General features: G+C 36.6%; 3 protein-coding genes across 6 annotated transcripts; 2 read left to right on the forward strand and 1 right to left on the reverse strand.

Annotated features, from left to right (window-relative positions):
* Positions 1-266: 266 nt before the first annotated feature.
* LOC114153059 (uncharacterized methyltransferase YdaC) lies at positions 267-2,961 on the reverse strand. Of its 2 annotated transcripts, none has more exons than XM_028031362.1 (4): positions 2,881-2,961; positions 1,263-1,519; positions 897-1,077; positions 267-816 (listed from the first exon to the last, which is right to left on the reverse strand). In XM_028031362.1, exons 2-4 carry the CDS (start codon positions 1,515-1,517, stop codon positions 620-622), a joined length of 633 nt encoding a protein of 210 aa, XP_027887163.1. In that variant the 5' UTR covers positions 1,518-1,519; positions 2,881-2,961; the 3' UTR covers positions 267-619. The 2 variants fall into 2 exon arrangements, with proteins under 2 accessions (XP_027887163.1, XP_027887251.1); XM_028031450.1 differs by having other exon boundaries at positions 1,263-1,580; positions 2,881-2,896.
* Positions 2,962-3,085: 124 nt separating this feature from the next.
* etv7 (ETS variant transcription factor 7) lies at positions 3,086-8,290 on the forward strand. Of its 2 annotated transcripts, none has more exons than XM_028029327.1 (9): positions 3,086-3,619; positions 3,813-3,951; positions 4,052-4,216; positions 4,294-4,464; positions 6,506-6,637; positions 6,746-6,889; positions 7,175-7,317; positions 7,438-7,538; positions 7,636-8,290. In XM_028029327.1, exons 1-9 carry the CDS (start codon positions 3,587-3,589, stop codon positions 7,823-7,825), a joined length of 1,218 nt encoding a protein of 405 aa, XP_027885128.1. In that variant the 5' UTR covers positions 3,086-3,586; the 3' UTR covers positions 7,826-8,290. The 2 variants fall into 2 exon arrangements, with proteins under 2 accessions (XP_027885128.1, XP_027885216.1); XM_028029415.1 differs by having other exon boundaries at positions 6,518-6,637.
* Positions 8,291-9,522: 1,232 nt separating this feature from the next.
* pnpla1 (patatin-like phospholipase domain containing 1) lies at positions 9,523-16,279 on the forward strand. 2 transcript variants are annotated; one of them, XM_028029203.1, is made up of 10 exons: positions 9,523-9,906; positions 9,989-10,221; positions 11,148-11,213; positions 11,288-11,500; positions 12,307-12,367; positions 12,465-12,686; positions 13,065-13,182; positions 13,845-13,967; positions 14,122-14,181; positions 15,649-16,279. In XM_028029203.1, the coding sequence occupies exons 1-9, from the start codon at positions 9,699-9,701 to the stop codon at positions 14,168-14,170; spliced, it is 1,293 nt and encodes a 430-aa protein (XP_027885004.1). In that variant the 5' UTR covers positions 9,523-9,698; the 3' UTR covers positions 14,171-14,181; positions 15,649-16,279. The 2 variants fall into 2 exon arrangements, with proteins under 2 accessions (XP_027885004.1, XP_027884929.1); XM_028029128.1 differs by having other exon boundaries at positions 14,122-16,279.
* The last annotated feature ends 366 nt before the right edge of the window (positions 16,280-16,645 follow it).

The following is a 16,645-nucleotide window of genomic DNA, read 5'->3' on the forward strand; positions in this document are numbered from 1 at the left end:
TGACATTTCCATTTACCTGTGCTTTGTTCCTCCTTTGCACAACACCCAAGCTGAAAGTGTAGTACTCCTTCTAATTCTCTTCATTTCTCAATTTTCCTTCAAATTCTATAGAATAATGAGTTTTTTCACATTTTCTATTGCTTTTTCCTTGTCAATAGGTCTAAGTTCAGTGCATTCAATTTGTAAAAGTATTGATCTAATAATTTATTTGGTCACTGATGTGTTTTTTCCCAAGCAGTACATACCACAATTATTTTCTCACAAAATTATTTCAGGAAAGGTTTATCTTTTATTCTTTAGAGTTACAAATATGATTTATTGACCGGTTCATTCGTTTTGCAAATGTCTGCAATAATTATAAACTACCTTTGAAACAGTCTCTATTGGCAAGAAGCACAGTAATTAAAGAAAACAAATCCGGAGGAGAATATTTCTGATGCCAAAACTGCTTAATCTTCTTGTGTTTACATCATATAAGAGGGTGAAGATTGCAACTTGATCAGAAATTTGCGTCTCAGTGCCCGGTCATAGTTTATCCATTTAAATGGCACACAATGAAAACCTTGTATCTTAATCCTGAGTGCAGCAGTCACAGAGGCAGAGTGAATTAAACACTGTCTCACTTTAATGCCGTGGCATAAATAGCCTGAAAGGTTATGTTTCTGTGTTGCGTGTCTTCCATCCTGACGTCAGTGAAGCCAGAGTCTCTCAAAGCTGCCATGTAGGCCTCAGGGCGCCAGTTCTCCCCCGGCATCACTCGCTTAGCTGCTAAAACAGCTACATGGGAATGCCTCAGTGTTGTGACAATAAGTCCTCCTAGGGTCAAAATGTATTTTAAAAAAGCTGTGTTTAAATTTGACCTTTTTTATATACCTCAAGAACATAGTATGTCTTACCTGGTTTTATTACACGGTGGATTTCTAAGGCTGCTTTCCGGAGGTCGGGCCAAAAGTAGTAGCAGTTGCAGTGAAAAACTTTATCCACACTGTTGTCCTTCAGAGGCATTGCTGAGACATCACAGAGATGGAGGCTCACTTTGCCACTTTCTAAAAATTCCTTCACTCGTTCTTTGGCCATCTGTCATGGCAGAAAATAAAACAATTTGAAGTTTCAAAGGGAAAATATGACCGCTCTTTCCACATGTCTAAAATCTATTTTGTCATTAATTAGTAATAAATGCAGGGATTGTTGTTTTTCAGACACTTTCTTCATTAAAATTTGGAAAAAACACAGATCTATGTAATAATATGAAAACATCTCACCTGATGCATGTAGTCAGAGTAATCCACTCCTATCATGTGACCTGTAGGCGCTGTGAGGAGTTTGGCTGCTACCTCCAGACCCAGACCTGGGCCATGACCAAGCTCCAGCACCGTGTCCCCTGGTTGGATCCCACACAGCTGAACAGCACGCTCCTCAAGAACCTTGTTGCGTGTTTTGAACATCTTGCTGACCAACCATCCCCCCACAGATCGAGTTGGCCTGCCCAACTGACTCCCCAATTTTGTAGCCCACATGCCTGGGGAAATTAGACTCCAGAGATTACACTTAGAATATATGTGGAGCCTTTTAAATGCAAACTGATGGTAACACAAACAGAGTAGAAAAAATTTATTGTCACCTTATTAACAAAAGTAATGAGCTGTTGTTCATTATTTTTGTCATTATGACCAATAATGAATAGCAAATAACTTCTATAAACAACACACAAAAAAATATTTGCAACGATCATTAAGCAATTTGAATTATTTAAATCCAAAGAGTTTTAATACAGTTTTCATGTTCAGATAAAAAAAAAAAAAATATTCAGCATTATTGAATAATCCTCAATAATGCTGAAATATTATCAGTCAACACTTTTTCTTTTAAAGGATAATGAAAGTAATGATAAAAAATAAAAGTGAATATAATTTAACAATATAAATTCACAATAGCTGCAATTCACTGAAAGCCCACACGTAAATCTGTCGAGTTCGAGTCTGAGACGCAATTTCTGTTCCTTTATCAAATGTTGTTCCACTATGCAAACACCTCTTTGTGGGTTTCTGGTTGTACAAAAATACCTTAAAAGACCTGCAGGAAGATTTGTGTGAGAAAAACATGTGCTGGAGCTTAAGAAAAACGTAGGCTCCAGCACCGTGTGTTGCTACTTTCAGTATTAGGATTATATAAAAATCCTATTAAAAGTTCAAAATTGGCTAAAACAATATTAGGCACTTTATCACATAAAGCGATATAATTATATATTCATGAACCTGTTGCATTAAGTAAATGTGTTTTGTAATAAATGTGTTTTTTTTTCTGATGTGGGCCCCACTTTATTCACAACAATAGCTAATGGGGATCCTAATAAACAAACAGAATGTATAGCCTTTTTGCTGATTTTTTCTTTACTCTTTCTTCAGTAATTTCTTTTGTCTACTTCTTACTTTTACTTGAGTGAAAATATGTTGAAGTGCCATCTTGAAATAAATCTGTTGAACTCAGTTTTTGGGTTGTCTACCGCCTTTGTTTACTTCTATCTGAAAAGAGAACTTTGGACCACTGATTAGCCCAGGTTTTAATTCTCCTTCTTCCAGGTTAAATGCCTCTTGTTTTCTTACTTTCGCTTTTCTTAAAAACAGAATAACTTAGCTGGATGGATGATGTTGCAGCTAGTTACTCCTAAAAAGACACGATTTTCGGAGTTTTTTCCTCTCCATATTTAAAGGGATTGTCTTGAGCGGTGTTCCATAGGGAGCCCGTTCAAGCTTTTTTTTTTTTTAATTTTATTTTAATTTTCCTCAACCTATTGCAAGTAACATCAACATGGCGGCTGTCGTTTTAAGGCTATGTTTAATCCAGCCCGTCCCTCTCGCTTTGCCTTAATATATCACTTACTTTCTCTTGCAGAGAAACTCTCTCAAGTGTTTGAGGACTTCCTGTATTAGAAGAGGAGGAGCAAAAGGACGAGCTCCTATTCGTGTTTGGTCGACGCAAGCGCGTCTCCTTTCTTTTCCTTTTCACACTCCCACTGCTTTATAGCCACCCTCGTCCTTCTGCTTTTGTCTTTACCCTTCATTTTAGCAGGAAGTTCCTTGAGATGAAATCTTTTGCTTTCTTTCGACGGAGAAATGGCCTCGGGGCACACAGACAGTTTACAAAATCAAATGGTTCAAAGGTTTCATACAATTACATGTTTTCTGTCAGTCTCTTCCACTGAAGTTATTTTTATTATTTAATACGCAAAAGCACCGGGGAAAATCCCTTTACATGTAACATCTAATAATTTATTTCTTCCTTAACCGCCCTGTGGAGCTGCAGTCAGGGTTTTTTGGAAAGGTGCGCGATGCCTTCCACCAATGAGCTTGTTTTGCACACACCCCCTACGGGGATTAGGTTTCTTTCGTTTTCATTTCCCGGAAGGGTCGAATGTGAAAATAGTGCAGTTGTTTTATTTGTTCATCGACAACATCGTGTTTTCTTTTTATAAAAAAATGGAGTTTGGAAAGGCGTGACGCAATTTTTTTGAGTTACTCGAGGAATCAGCTTATGAGAAAAATAGCCCCGTTTTTCTGGTGCAAACTAAAAGATAAGGGACATTTACATGGCGAGCGTTTCCCCGTCACCTTTGATCAAGGTAAGTAAAAGTCTCTGGGGCTAAACTTCCAACAATCCAAGTCATTCTCTTAAACTTCAATCAGTTTTAATGTTTTATTAAACACACATAGTCAATCTTGAACAGAAGCCAGTTTATGTTTTATTAAAAAAAAGTTAGTTTTTTTTTCTGCACTACTCTTCTGTTGTTTCCAATGTCGTGTGTATGTTCTTAGCAAGAAACCAGTCCTTCAGCCATAATGCATGGGAGGGAGGTCAACCTTCCTCCAACTGTACATCACCCTCCCTCAAATCAACCTCCTTTGGTCAGTCTCCACACTCAGGAGGACCTGTGGCATCTACCTGGAAGACTGAGTGAGACCTATTTTTGACCATCTTAAATGAAATTAATACATGTATTCATTTCCCATAAACAGTTTCACTCCACCTGTTAAAGTCAGTGTTTTCTGATTAGGAATAAATCCATCTCTGTGGGATAAGGAGGATGTTGCCCACTGGCTCCACTGGGCGCAGAAGGAGTACTCGTTACGCCGACCAGAAAAGGGACATTTTGAGATGAATGGCAGGGCCCTTTGCCTCTTGACAAAAGAAGACTTTAGACGGCGCTGTCCGAGCTCAGGTACAATTTAATCTCTTTTTTCGTTATATGTAAAAAATACATATTTCTTTTAATAATCTATGGTGGTTTTCCTCAAGGTGACGTTCTTTATGAGATCCTTCAATGTGTAAAGCAACAAAGGAGGAGTGTTGTTTGCCAGTCCCCTAATGTTTCTGCTCTGGCGGCGAGTGGACACATTCAGGCTCCGGTCAGCAGCCAGATACCACCTCACTCTGTCCAAGAGCCACAGTCTCCCATTGTCAGCCCAGGTCAGAACATGGACTTCTAGTCTCTTTTTGTTTTAGCCACACTACAAATGTCTTTCGATCTTTTTTTTACTAAGTGTATTGCACTTAGTAAGTAACATTTAGTAACATTTGCAAATCAAAACCTGCGTAGTGACATGAAAAATTTTGTACCCCTCTTTAGACTTTTTCACAATTTTTTACGTTGCAACCACAAACTTCAGTGTATTTCATCTGGGCTTTAAGTGATGGATAAACACAACGTAGTGCAGAATTGTCACACTCAAATAGTTACATATCCAAAACAGTATGTGTAACCATTAAGAAAACAATGCTAACACACCATCTTTACTTTGAAACATGGAGGTAGCACAATAATGCCAGGCGCTTTTTTTTGGCAGGAACACAGAAGTTGATTTGAGCTGATGCAAACATGTATGAAGATAAACACAGAACCATGTGGGGACAAATCCTACTAAAGGCTGCAAAACAATAGATTAGGATGATCACATTTAGTAAGGACAACAACCCTAAACATAAAGCAAGACATCCAAGGTAATGGGTTTGAATGACCAAGTAAAAGCTCAGACATATGTTCAACTGGCGAGGCCATTGTTGTTTACAGATGCTCGTCATCCAATATTAGTTGGAACTATTTTGTCCCTTCCACTGAATAGACAAGAATTTTAGCTGGATGCGCAAAGCAGGGAGAGACATTATATTCACTAAAAAGGGTAGTGAATACAAATGCACATCACACTTATTAGATACTTATTTGTAAAAAAAAAAAAAAAAAAAAAGAGTTGAAATGCCATGCTCCACCTTTCTTTTCCTCCAAACATATGCACTATTTTACATAAGTTTGCTAGCCAATAAAATCCTTTTTTTGGTTCATAGCATGGTGAAATTTGAAAAGGCTTGATGCTTATGCAAAGTTTTCCACAGCATTGTAAAGCTAAATTTGTTCTCCTTATCAGGAATAATGTGTTCAGCTTGGAATTTCTTCAGTTGCATTTTGGCAAGCGCAGACAAGAAAAACTAAATCCAAATTACACCACATAAAAAAAAAGTGTCTTAAGGAGCACTGGGGTGGCATTTTCCAAACAATAATTTTAGAATTAAGGAGATCCAGCTGTATGATCACACCATACTAAAGTCAGATCAAAATCCGGAAAAGAAACTTAATAGAAACTAATGCAACATGTATAAAAAAAGAATGCTATGAAGCATTTGCAGAAAGTTGTGAAACCAAGTACATATTCTTGTAGAAAGAAAAACAGTATAGAGAAACAAGTACTATAAATTCAGTGTGCTCAAATTTAATATTTGTTTTTGGTTTGGTGCATATCAAATCAGACTTGTTTATTCTAGAGAGTGTGTTGGCTAAGAGACTTTCTGATCAACATGTCTCAACACACTGAGGCTACGTTCATGCTCTTTCTTGCTGCATTTCTGAAGAGGCAAATCAAATTGCCTTATCTCTGCAACTTACCCAGCAATGACCATCACGAGTATTAAGAACCCTTTTTGACTTCCATTTAATGCTTTTTGCTTTGGCAAGTTATTGACGCAGATGTTGCAAAATGCCTCCAAATAATGTTACATGTTACTGTTTTTAATCGTAGTGTAGCCGTGAATTTATTTATTTGTTACAACTCTTTCGACCATTTTGTTCAAAAAGAAAAGTGTTAACTCAAATACCAGTAACTTATGAGCTGCCTAATTCATAAAGCTGAACATGAGTGCAGTTGAGCCACATGCATTCCTGTTCTTTGACCCAACCACAACAGGGTGATTTCCATTCTAGAAAGACGGATGTGTGCTAATGGGAGGTAGCTGCATGGATTGTGGTATAATCTCACAACTCCATTGTCTTCCTTTTTGTTTTGGCTTTATTCGATGCCTTACAGAGCCCCATGTAAACCGATGAGAAAATATATTTGTACATTAAACTTTAAATTGATGTTTGATAACTCCTGTTTATGTAAAATTTTGAAGTTGTTGCAAGACATTGGTTTTACTTTCTGTTTAGCTTTTCACATTTCCTCATATTTCACTCTGACAGTTTTCCTTGCAGTCACTGCGGCAGCGCCTGCAGCTGTTGTAGCTACTGTGAGCAATCAGCCTGAGCCCATTTCTCCTCTCAGAGAGCGTCCGCCTGTTTTTTACCCTTACTCTGCTCCACTCACTCATAACAGTGAGTATTAAAAAAAACAACTATTCCAGAAATACTTGAATTCTCTGTCCTGCTCTATTGACCAAGATGGTTTATTTGTTTTATCTCTTTACTTTGCCTCTCTCATAGTTGGTTCTGCAGCTGTGTCTGTTTTACCTCCAAACCAAATTCAATCACTTCCTCTAAAAGAAAGCGTAATACAGGAGCCTCTCAACCTATCCAGCCGAGAGAAGCCAAGGAGCCCACTGCACAAAGCCAATGGACGCATACCAGGTACTGTCAACTTGGTTTGAAGAGTTGAACAATGATCTTAAGCTGTTTTTGTGGCCTCCAAACTTCTTGGATCTCAATCTATCAATCATACGTAGGACATGGCGAATAATCAAGTCTGATCCATGCAGGTTTCACCTTTGAACTTGCAATATTTTTGTATCAGATACCATCTCATACATTCAGGGATCCAGTTAAGCCTATGGCCTAAATATATATCTTTTGTGTTCTGGGGATATCTACAATGGGTGAAAGAAGCTTAAACAGACATAATTTGTGTTTGGCCAGAGTGCAGACTGCTGTGGGACTACGTGTATCAGTTGCTGTGTGACGATCGTTACCAAGACTACATTCGGTGGGAAGATCCCGACACACATGTATTCAGGGTGGTTGACCCCAATGGACTGGCACGCCTCTGGGGAAACCACAAGGTGAGTCAAGAGATCTTCACCTCATGAGGAATTTGAACAGATTAAGGAAAATCAGGGCACACAGAACTGTTATATCAAGCAGTACAGACTTTTTTAGTGACGTCTTTACTCCATTGACAGAACCGAGACAACATGACCTATGAGAAAATGTCTCGGGCTCTGCGGCACTACTACAAGCTTAACATCATCCAAAAGGAACGAGGACAAAAACTCCTGTTCAGGTCTCTGTTGATTTAGCTTTTTTCACCATTATGCTATTTTCTCTTCTCAAAAACCTAGCAATATCATGCTTACTGTTTTCCCATTGATTCCCCTCAGGTTTCTGAAACTCCCCCTTGACATCAAGAAACACCAAATTGACACATCTGGGTCCCCTGAACATACACCACCTCAGGATGCGGACTTTGCAGACAGCAGTCCTTTACAGGATCTCAGTGACGACCACTTTGAGGTTTCGCCTGACCGAGCTTCTCCACAGCCTCCCCCGACTGGTGCTCCAGTGGGATAGAGAAGAATAATATACAATTTAAATATTCAGGCAGAACAAATAAATATATATTTATTCATTTTCAAAACCGAAACTGTTTTGAAAATGATCCATGCTTGTACAGATTGACTTGAATATTCTAGATGTTTTCTGAGGTTGCGTTATGTGCTGTTCATCATTTTACATGTGAACACTAACATTCAGGTAAAAAGAAATATGGAAAAAAATATCTTGATTCATCCATAAAATCATTGTAGCACATATGGATTTGTTAAACACAATCACAATATGATTTCTGGGTTTATTTTCACAAACCATTCCAGTCTGGTATATAAGTAATAGCTGAAGCAGGGGCTAACTGTGATCAAACAAAATTTCTGCTGGTTCTGTTGTTTTAATATTTTTTTTTATAATGAATTAGTTTTTGTGAGAGTTTTGGATGGTTGCTTTGCTTATGGAAATAAATATTTTATATGACAGTCAAAATTTCTATTGCTGTTCATAAAAGTATTCACAACACTCGAACTGCTGCCGCCATGTTTTACAATAAAATTGGAAACTATTAGCTTTCCACCACATGTAACATTTTGAATGTATCCCAAAAAAGTAAAGTTTAGTTGGTCATCTGACAGAAGCCTGATGTTTCACTTGTATATTATGGGAAGCTTTAAATATAACTTCCCATGGCTTTCTGGAAACAACAAAGGTTGGCTTCCAAAACTATTAGAGCTCTCAATCTCTGTAGCTTCCCCAGATCCACTATGGGACTAATATTTGATTCTCTGAGTGGAGTTCACCTAGCTCCAATCAGAGAATGAAGAATGTCCATTCTTCCTGTCAAGAAGGGACATTTCTTGACAGGTTTGCAGTTCAGCCAAACTTTCTACTTTTGATATTTTCAAAGCTTAGAATAATGTTTTCTAAGCTACGGCTTTATGTAACTTTTCCACAACTTTATTTATGACCTGTCAAATGTTCTCAAACAAACTCTTGAGGCTTTCATAGACCTGGGTTTCAAAATTAAATTAAACACACGTACTGTTTCATAATGAGGTGACTTCTGAATGTAGCAGGTTGCACATGATTTTATGCAGAGATAACAGAATAAAAGGTGTGCATGCCACACTTTCGATTTTTATTCATACCGTTTGCTTTTATCCTTAATACAAATTGAAAACATTTCTTGGGGTATGAATACTTTTAGAGGGCATCTTATCATACAGCATCTTTTGCTAAAATAAAAATAACAAAATCTGTCTTTGCAGATGGGAAAGAGATCTCCCTTTACACTCTGTTGTTTAGGAGTGTGCCAAACTTGTACCTGCAGGGGATGCTGTGGAAGTGCTTTGGTTAAGCTGTTACCTGACTGCTTGCTTTCTCTCTCTCTTTTGGTTTATGTGTGTTTTGTGAAAATTGCCAGTTGCGCTAATGGTCTTTAAATCCCGTCAAAGCAAAGAAAAAAGCTGTTTGAATTTGGTTTGAAAAAATTAGGAAATTAAGGAAAATCTAAATGAAATAAATACCACAGGCATTACATGTATTTTTGGGTGTGTTTTGCAGAAATAAACTATTGTAGATATCTTTTAAATTCTCTGGTGTATATCAGTCATAAGCCTATATTTTCTATGTAACAACATAATAAACTTAAGAACTGAAAGTGCCTTCTGACTTAAACAAGAAGGCCTTGAAACTGCCAAATCACATGGCCATGACCAATACGATGTGTCCAATCAGGATGTATTTAAAAACTCTGCCTGACTAGCCCTCAAACACTTTTGACTGAATGCTTCATAAATGCCTGTTCCAACTTGGTATTTTTCATTTGCTGTTGACTCTCTAATGTTGATTAGATTAATGCTGATAAATAATTATTAGGTTGTTGACACTTTTCAAGATGCCCCATAGTATCTCCAGCTCTCACTTTCGTGAGGTTCCTTATGATATTTCCTTCTCTGGGTCTGGATTCCTGGCTACCTATCAGCTCGGGGTTGTTCTGTGCTTCCTGAAGTATACACCCTGGATCCTGCAATCGGCTCCCCACATCCTTGGTGCATCTGCCGGATCTGTGGTAGCAGCTGCAGTTGTCTGTGAAATCAACCCAGGTGAGTGAACTTGTTGATTGTTCTGAATTTACTTTGCTATTTGCGTCTATGACTTTAACCTCGGTGTTCTTTCATGTCACAGCTGTCATTCGGGATGAGATCATCCTTTTTGTCAAACAAGTGATGGCTGCCCCACTTGGACCACTGACCCCTTCCGTCAATGTTTTCAAGTGGTTGGAAAGTGTTTTGCACAAGCACCTTCCTTCGGATGCACACCATTTTGCAAATGGTCGCCTTGGTGTTGCTGTGACACGACTGTCAGATGGGAAGCACCTAATCATGTCAGAATTTCAGTCCAAAGAAGATGTAGTGAAAGTAAGTTTGTGCTTGTGCAAAATATTATTATTTTTTCTCAAATAATAATATATTATTAACATTAATAATAATAGTGGAACACTGCATTCTATTTAATGGTTTATTGTGGAAACCATTAAATAGATTGCATTACAGTGCATATATTGCAATCTGTCTTTATAACATGTCTATGTAATGTGTCTCCTTATACATAAGGAGACACATAAGCTAACTACCAACATACCCTCATATTTTAACTGTCTGATATTCAATCACACTTTAAAAGTGATTTTTATGACATCAAAATGTTTCTTTTATCAGCTAATTCAAAATTGCCAAAATTATTTCTATTTGCTAGCAGTTAAAAAGGGTGAGATTCTTTTTTTTTTTTAGAAAAACTTGTTATTATTCTTTTCAAAGTCAGAACTTTGTGTTTCCTCTGGCAACAAAATATCTAGGCTTGTTCATGTCTGAATGTCTGATGCCTGACAGTGTTGATCTTTTTGAACCTGCCTTTGTTGTAGGTTGGCACAATCACAAATGATGATGTAAAACTGTGCACAGTTTTCCACTGTGAACAGTTTCACAAAATCAAAGTTTTTGAGCTTAATATCAAGTTATATTGTTATTCTCTCATCAAAATAGCACCTGGAGTATTTCTTTAATTCTTTCATGCATGGTTGAGTACGAATCTCCTGAGAATGGCTGTAAACGGCATAATGGAAACGTGTTCTTGTGATGATGTCTTAAGAGACTCAAATTTCTTTTAAGTTATGTATGTTATATATAGTACACACCATTTTTATAACTACTGAATGTATCGTAGTTACTTGATTGTGCAATAAAACAAGATACATAACTTTGTCCCTTTAAAGCACAAAATTGATGACATTTATATCCGTGCTTTGTTTGTTGTCTAATAGTTACTTGTTGTGTGTTGTCTCTAGGCTCTCCTCTGTAGCTGTTTTGTCCCTGGATATTGTGGCTTTCTGCCTCCAGCCTTCAAAGGAGTGGTGAGCATTTCAGAAGAACATTGCGAACTAATTCCAGGAGTTTGCTAAGTCACAAGGTTTTTATGTGTCAACAGCACTATCTTGATGGTGGCTTGAGTGGATTCCAGCCCTTTTTCTCTGAGCCATCCAGCCACACACTAACTGTATGCCCATTCTCTGGAGAAGCTGATATATGTCCAGCTGATCCTCCTTCTATGATGGACCTGGTAGCTCCTGGAACTTTTCTAAAGTTCAACATGGCTAACACCTTCAGAATCATCAATGGTCTTTACCCTGTGACTTTAGAGGTAAGATTCTGTATTGGACTTTTTCTTTTTTAGATAAAAGTTTTATTTTTTGCATTGCTAATGTGTTATACAGTAGTCTTATTGAATGACATTCAGAGAGTTCAGTAGTTAGAAATCTTACTTGTCTCTGTTTTATTCTAATGAATTGCCAACAACTTTTTTCAATAACCCCACTGTAGCAAACAATGCTGGGCAATAATCACATTATCCTAACATCCTAACACAGCTGAAAAAAATGTTTTATTTCCACAAATTCCACTATTTACACATAATTAAAATACTTATACATTTCATTACATTTCCTAAGACTTAGGAAGATCTAATTAGGGACTATTTTTTTCTTATAAGTTATTATGTCGAAATAGTACCTATGTCTTTCAACTTAGTAACTTGGCGTAACTGCATTATTGACAAGGTATTACATTATTAATTTAATATAAAACACAAAATGGCCAAAAGTATTACAATACTTAGCAGTGTTTGCATTACTGACCATCATTACAAAATTAGTTTTGAGACCCTACTCTCTGCTCATTTAACAAGACTAAGCTACACACACATTTTCACTTCAGGTTAAGCAGGTGAACTTTCCACAATGTCAGCATATATTTGTGTCGAGCTAAATTCCCTTGATTCAAAACAGTTCAAAACCCCTTATGTAGCTAAGCCTAGTAACTATGTTATATAAACATTCATTGTTTTTAAAAAAGAGATTTAACTTGGTTTTGGTCTTTGAAAACATATGCAACTACTGACACACGGATTTCATATTGCCCTGTAGTTGCACTGTTTGTTTACCCTTGTAGGCTGCAGAGCAAGCCTTCAATTTTGGCTACAAAGATGCCATCAACTTCCTTCAGCGCAATGGTGAGTCAAGTTAGAAATTAAATGCTTTAAGTTTACAAAGCATTTAATTTCTGTATTGATGCATTTATTACATTGATGTATTTATTTTCTTTTTTAGATGTTGCTCTTGCTAAGATAGGGCATAGTGTATCCCACGGGTCCTCAAATGGTAACTCCACCAATCCAAAGACATCCAAAGTAGAGGAGCAGAAGATGAAAGGAGGGGAACAAACCGACCTGAAAACATTTTTTAAAGAACACAGATGCATGCAAATGTTCAGCTCCACCGTGCAAGAACCCAGTGAAGATCCTCTTCACCATTTTTACTTAATGAAGAATGGTAAGGTTCTCACTAAGCACAGACAATCATCTTTAGCAGCTAATTGATTAATGTTAAAATTTACTGAATTGTTTAGCCAAACAAGAGTTAGCTGTAAACCATAGGGTGGTAATCACAATCAGAACATCTCTAAGAAAACATGCATTCTCAAAGTCAAAGCAATGAGTCATTCTGTTGACATCTGACATTACTAACCATAGCTTCATGAAGGCAGCTTTAGAGTACTGAGAGACATGGCTTTCAGTTCAAAGAAATAATGGAACAATGTAACAATGAATTTTTTTCAAATTATTAAGCTGCATTTGGAGTGGCATTTGTCTTTAAAATTGAGATCAGTATACTGATTTTTTCCATTAACTGTGTTCTTTTATCTTTCAGTTCTGATGGGGAATGTGACAACTTACCTGAGTATGTTTGGGTTACCAGTGAGGATCTTCTCTCATCTGCTTCTACCTCTCGTGGTGTCATTCTATGCTGTGCTCCAAAGGAGACAAGGGTAATTAATACACTTAAGGCAACACAAAATGTTTTTTTTTTTATCAAAACTGGTCTGATGTGAAAGTAGAAATTACCCTTTGTTAAACAAGGAATTGTGATACATGGTGATCTACCATATGTTTTGGGGAGCGTTCAGTTTCATAAGCCACCACCAGGGTTAATTAATGCCAGAGCTGATAAATAAAAATATACATTAAAGGAACCCGTCAGGCTAAAAGATCCTGATGCATAATCACATCATGCATGGATTTTTGGGTAAATATTCTATGGACTCAGGAGACAAAAGTGGAACATTTTGAACGGTGTGCGTGCATCCTTTGGCATATAACGAACGCATTCACTTAGTGATCTATAAGTAGATCACCAACTGAACATAGATCACCAAGTGAATGAATTCGTTATATGCCAAAGGATCTATCTATGGGTGTGCGTGCATCACCATAGATAGATAGGACATAAATCACCAAGTGAACATAGATCAATGACACAGGGATTAATGTCTTTAAGCCTTTATATTTGTATATTACAAGCTTAATCATGCTGTCTTTGTCTGGAAAAATGATGAATGTGACTCTAAAGAGGAAACATTTGTTTTTACAGCCAGATATACAGTATATGTTAACACAATTTAACCATAACTATGTATTTTTTTTCACTTAGACTGAAGATGCTGCTTAAAGACATCCCTGAGTTTCTTGTTTGGAATTGGTATTTCATAGGGCATTGTGGGCTTTTCTTCCTGAACATTTTCATCTGTAGCCTCAAGAAACTAATAAAAGACCGGTAAGATGTTCTTCACCTCGACCTGGAAATGTTATTACATGTTATTATATACATATGGAGATATTGTTTTTACCATGAACACAAGCTTTCCATTTAATTTTAGCAACTCAATTCTGACTTGATTTGACTGAAATGAACTGACTTTGTGTTTTAGGTTAACACGGATCATCTTGCTGCTGCAATGGCTAAGGGTTTACACATAGCACAAAGACATGTGAGAGGAGCAGGATTTATTACTTTCTGATGTACTTTTTGATTTCAAAAGAAATCAGCCGCAGGAGCATTTGAAAAATGATGAGTCTCTTTATCTCAGGTTCATGGAACCACAGAAAAACAGTGTATGCTTGTGCAATTAGCAGAAATGTAATGATATATATTCTTTTGGGTAGGATGTTAGAGCTGTTTAGGTTTAACAATATAACCAATTATTTCCAATTAGGTTTTAAAGAAAAAAAATAACAATAATATATATATATATAGTACTCTACTTCTGTTTCGTTTAAATCCATCATTTACTAAAATTAAAGCCAGAATGACTTACAATATGATGTACTGATGTATTTTTCAGGTGTAAAGCCTGAGAGCCTTTAAACCTGAAAACAACATTTAAGTTGTTTTAGATTAGTTGATTGAATTTAGCTATTAAAAATAAATCAGTAAAACTCATCAGTCTCCTAATTTTCCTGTTTTCATATTTTTTGAGCAGCATTTAGGATTAAAAAAGTACAGCGAGCTTAAATTGTAGTTTAATGAGTAAAGATGTACGATTTATTGGCATTAACATTAGTATCAGCCGATGTCAGCTGTCTTTTTTTTTTTCCATATCTATATTGGTCTTTTTTGTTTGCGAACACTGTGGAGACTGTGAGCTTGATTCAGTAAAATTACAGTGTCTGTATAAAGTGCACTACTATCCCAGGTTTATTGACGTAAAAAAATTACACCATGATGACCAATTTAAAAACTTTGTTGGCATATGTGACATTTACCTAATTCAGCTTGACTACAAACATAGATTTGTAAAAGAAAAAATTTAAACCATGTTGCACTAGTGTGAACACTCCTAAACAATTACAAGGTTGAGGCTTTATTGACTTTTGGTGGTACATCAGCTAGAATTTCTCTTCATCCTCAGCTTTCTGACACACAACTGCAGGATTTTAGTCTAAACCTGCTGGTATATTAAATAGTAAATAGTAAATAAATGGCTTGTCCTTGCATTGAGCTTTATGAAGTCCAGAGGACCCCAAAGTGCTTCACACTACATTTAGTCTGTCTGTTGCTTTTGCACAATGAGATTATTTTTTATCCCTTTTCATTGCTCTACAAAATATGTATTATTACATTGTTTATACTTTTACCTAACAGATTAGCTTGTTTATCAGTTGCATTATGCTAAGCTAATATTGGTAAGATTCTAAGAAATTTGGGGCTATAGTCATGTGTCAGAAGCAGACAGTAATTGAACACATTTATAACCGTTACAGTAATTGAAAATATTAAGCACTCTGATCCACTAAAACCACATTTATTACAAAGTATAAAATGCTGACATTTATGAATGTCAGGCTACTGTCACAGACTCTTATTCTCACAGGGAAATACAGAGTTACAGTCTGATTTTCTTGTTTGTTTCTGTTTTGTCTGTTTTATTGTGTCCTTTGGTGTTTTTCACATTTAGAGAGAAGGTGTGGAGAAAAAATGCCTTAGGTCTGTGATAACAGTTACCAGGAACGGGTATGCCTTGTTAAACACTTCTTTTGAATTCAGTGTGTTGTTCACATTTTTATTGCTTGTCCAGTCAGTTTCTCTAAATTTTCAATACATTTTTTTTTTCTAATTTTTGATTAGTGCTGCTAAGTTTTTCAATAAATGTGTTTGGATTCTTACTTTTTTTTTTTTCTTTTAAAATACACTGACATGTTGCTTGAATAGATAAGACAATAGCAGTAGTCAAAGTTAAGTCACTTAAACAGTATTAGTTCCAATAAACTAATACGTACATTTCATGGCTAGTCGAGAAGTTGAATGTTATACTGTTTTATTCATTACAAATCCAGTTCTGATGGATGTACGGGAATATTTTCTGTTTGAAACGTCCAGTTGAATCCAAGTTTACACTCGCTGACTGAAACTGGCACTTTGAAATCAAGGCAAATTTGTTAGTTCATCCCAAGAACCTAGTTTCTGATGACAGCATCATCCAGTGATACACACTTTGTACAAGTTTGGACCAAGTTTGTTGAATAATGAATAGCGAGAACTGCCTATAAGTCATTTAACTTTAACCTGAAATTAACAACGTAATAGTCTGAGCTGCTACATATACACTGTCCTCCTCGAGCTCTTAGATCAGCGAGCCAAATGAACCTGGAGGTGCCGAGGACTTCCAGGAGGCAGAGAGGAGACAGGGCGTTTGCTGTTGCAGCTCCCAAACTTTGGAATTCTTTACCTATGTTGGTAAAACAGGCCCCCTCTTTAGCAATTTTTAAATCTGCTCTTAAGACTTACTTTTTTCGGTTGGCCTTTGATTCAGTTTGAGATGCTGCTTGTCTGTATTTATCTGGGTATGTTTATGTATTATATAGAGTGTTTTACGTCACTGCATTGTTGGTTTTGATGTGTTTTAATTTTGATTTTTATTTGTTTAATCTTGTGATTGTACAGCACTTTGGTCA

Source organism: Xiphophorus couchianus, chromosome 1, assembly GCF_001444195.1.
Source record: "Xiphophorus couchianus chromosome 1, X_couchianus-1.0, whole genome shotgun sequence".
Lineage (NCBI taxonomy): Eukaryota > Metazoa > Chordata > Actinopteri > Cyprinodontiformes > Poeciliidae > Xiphophorus > Xiphophorus couchianus.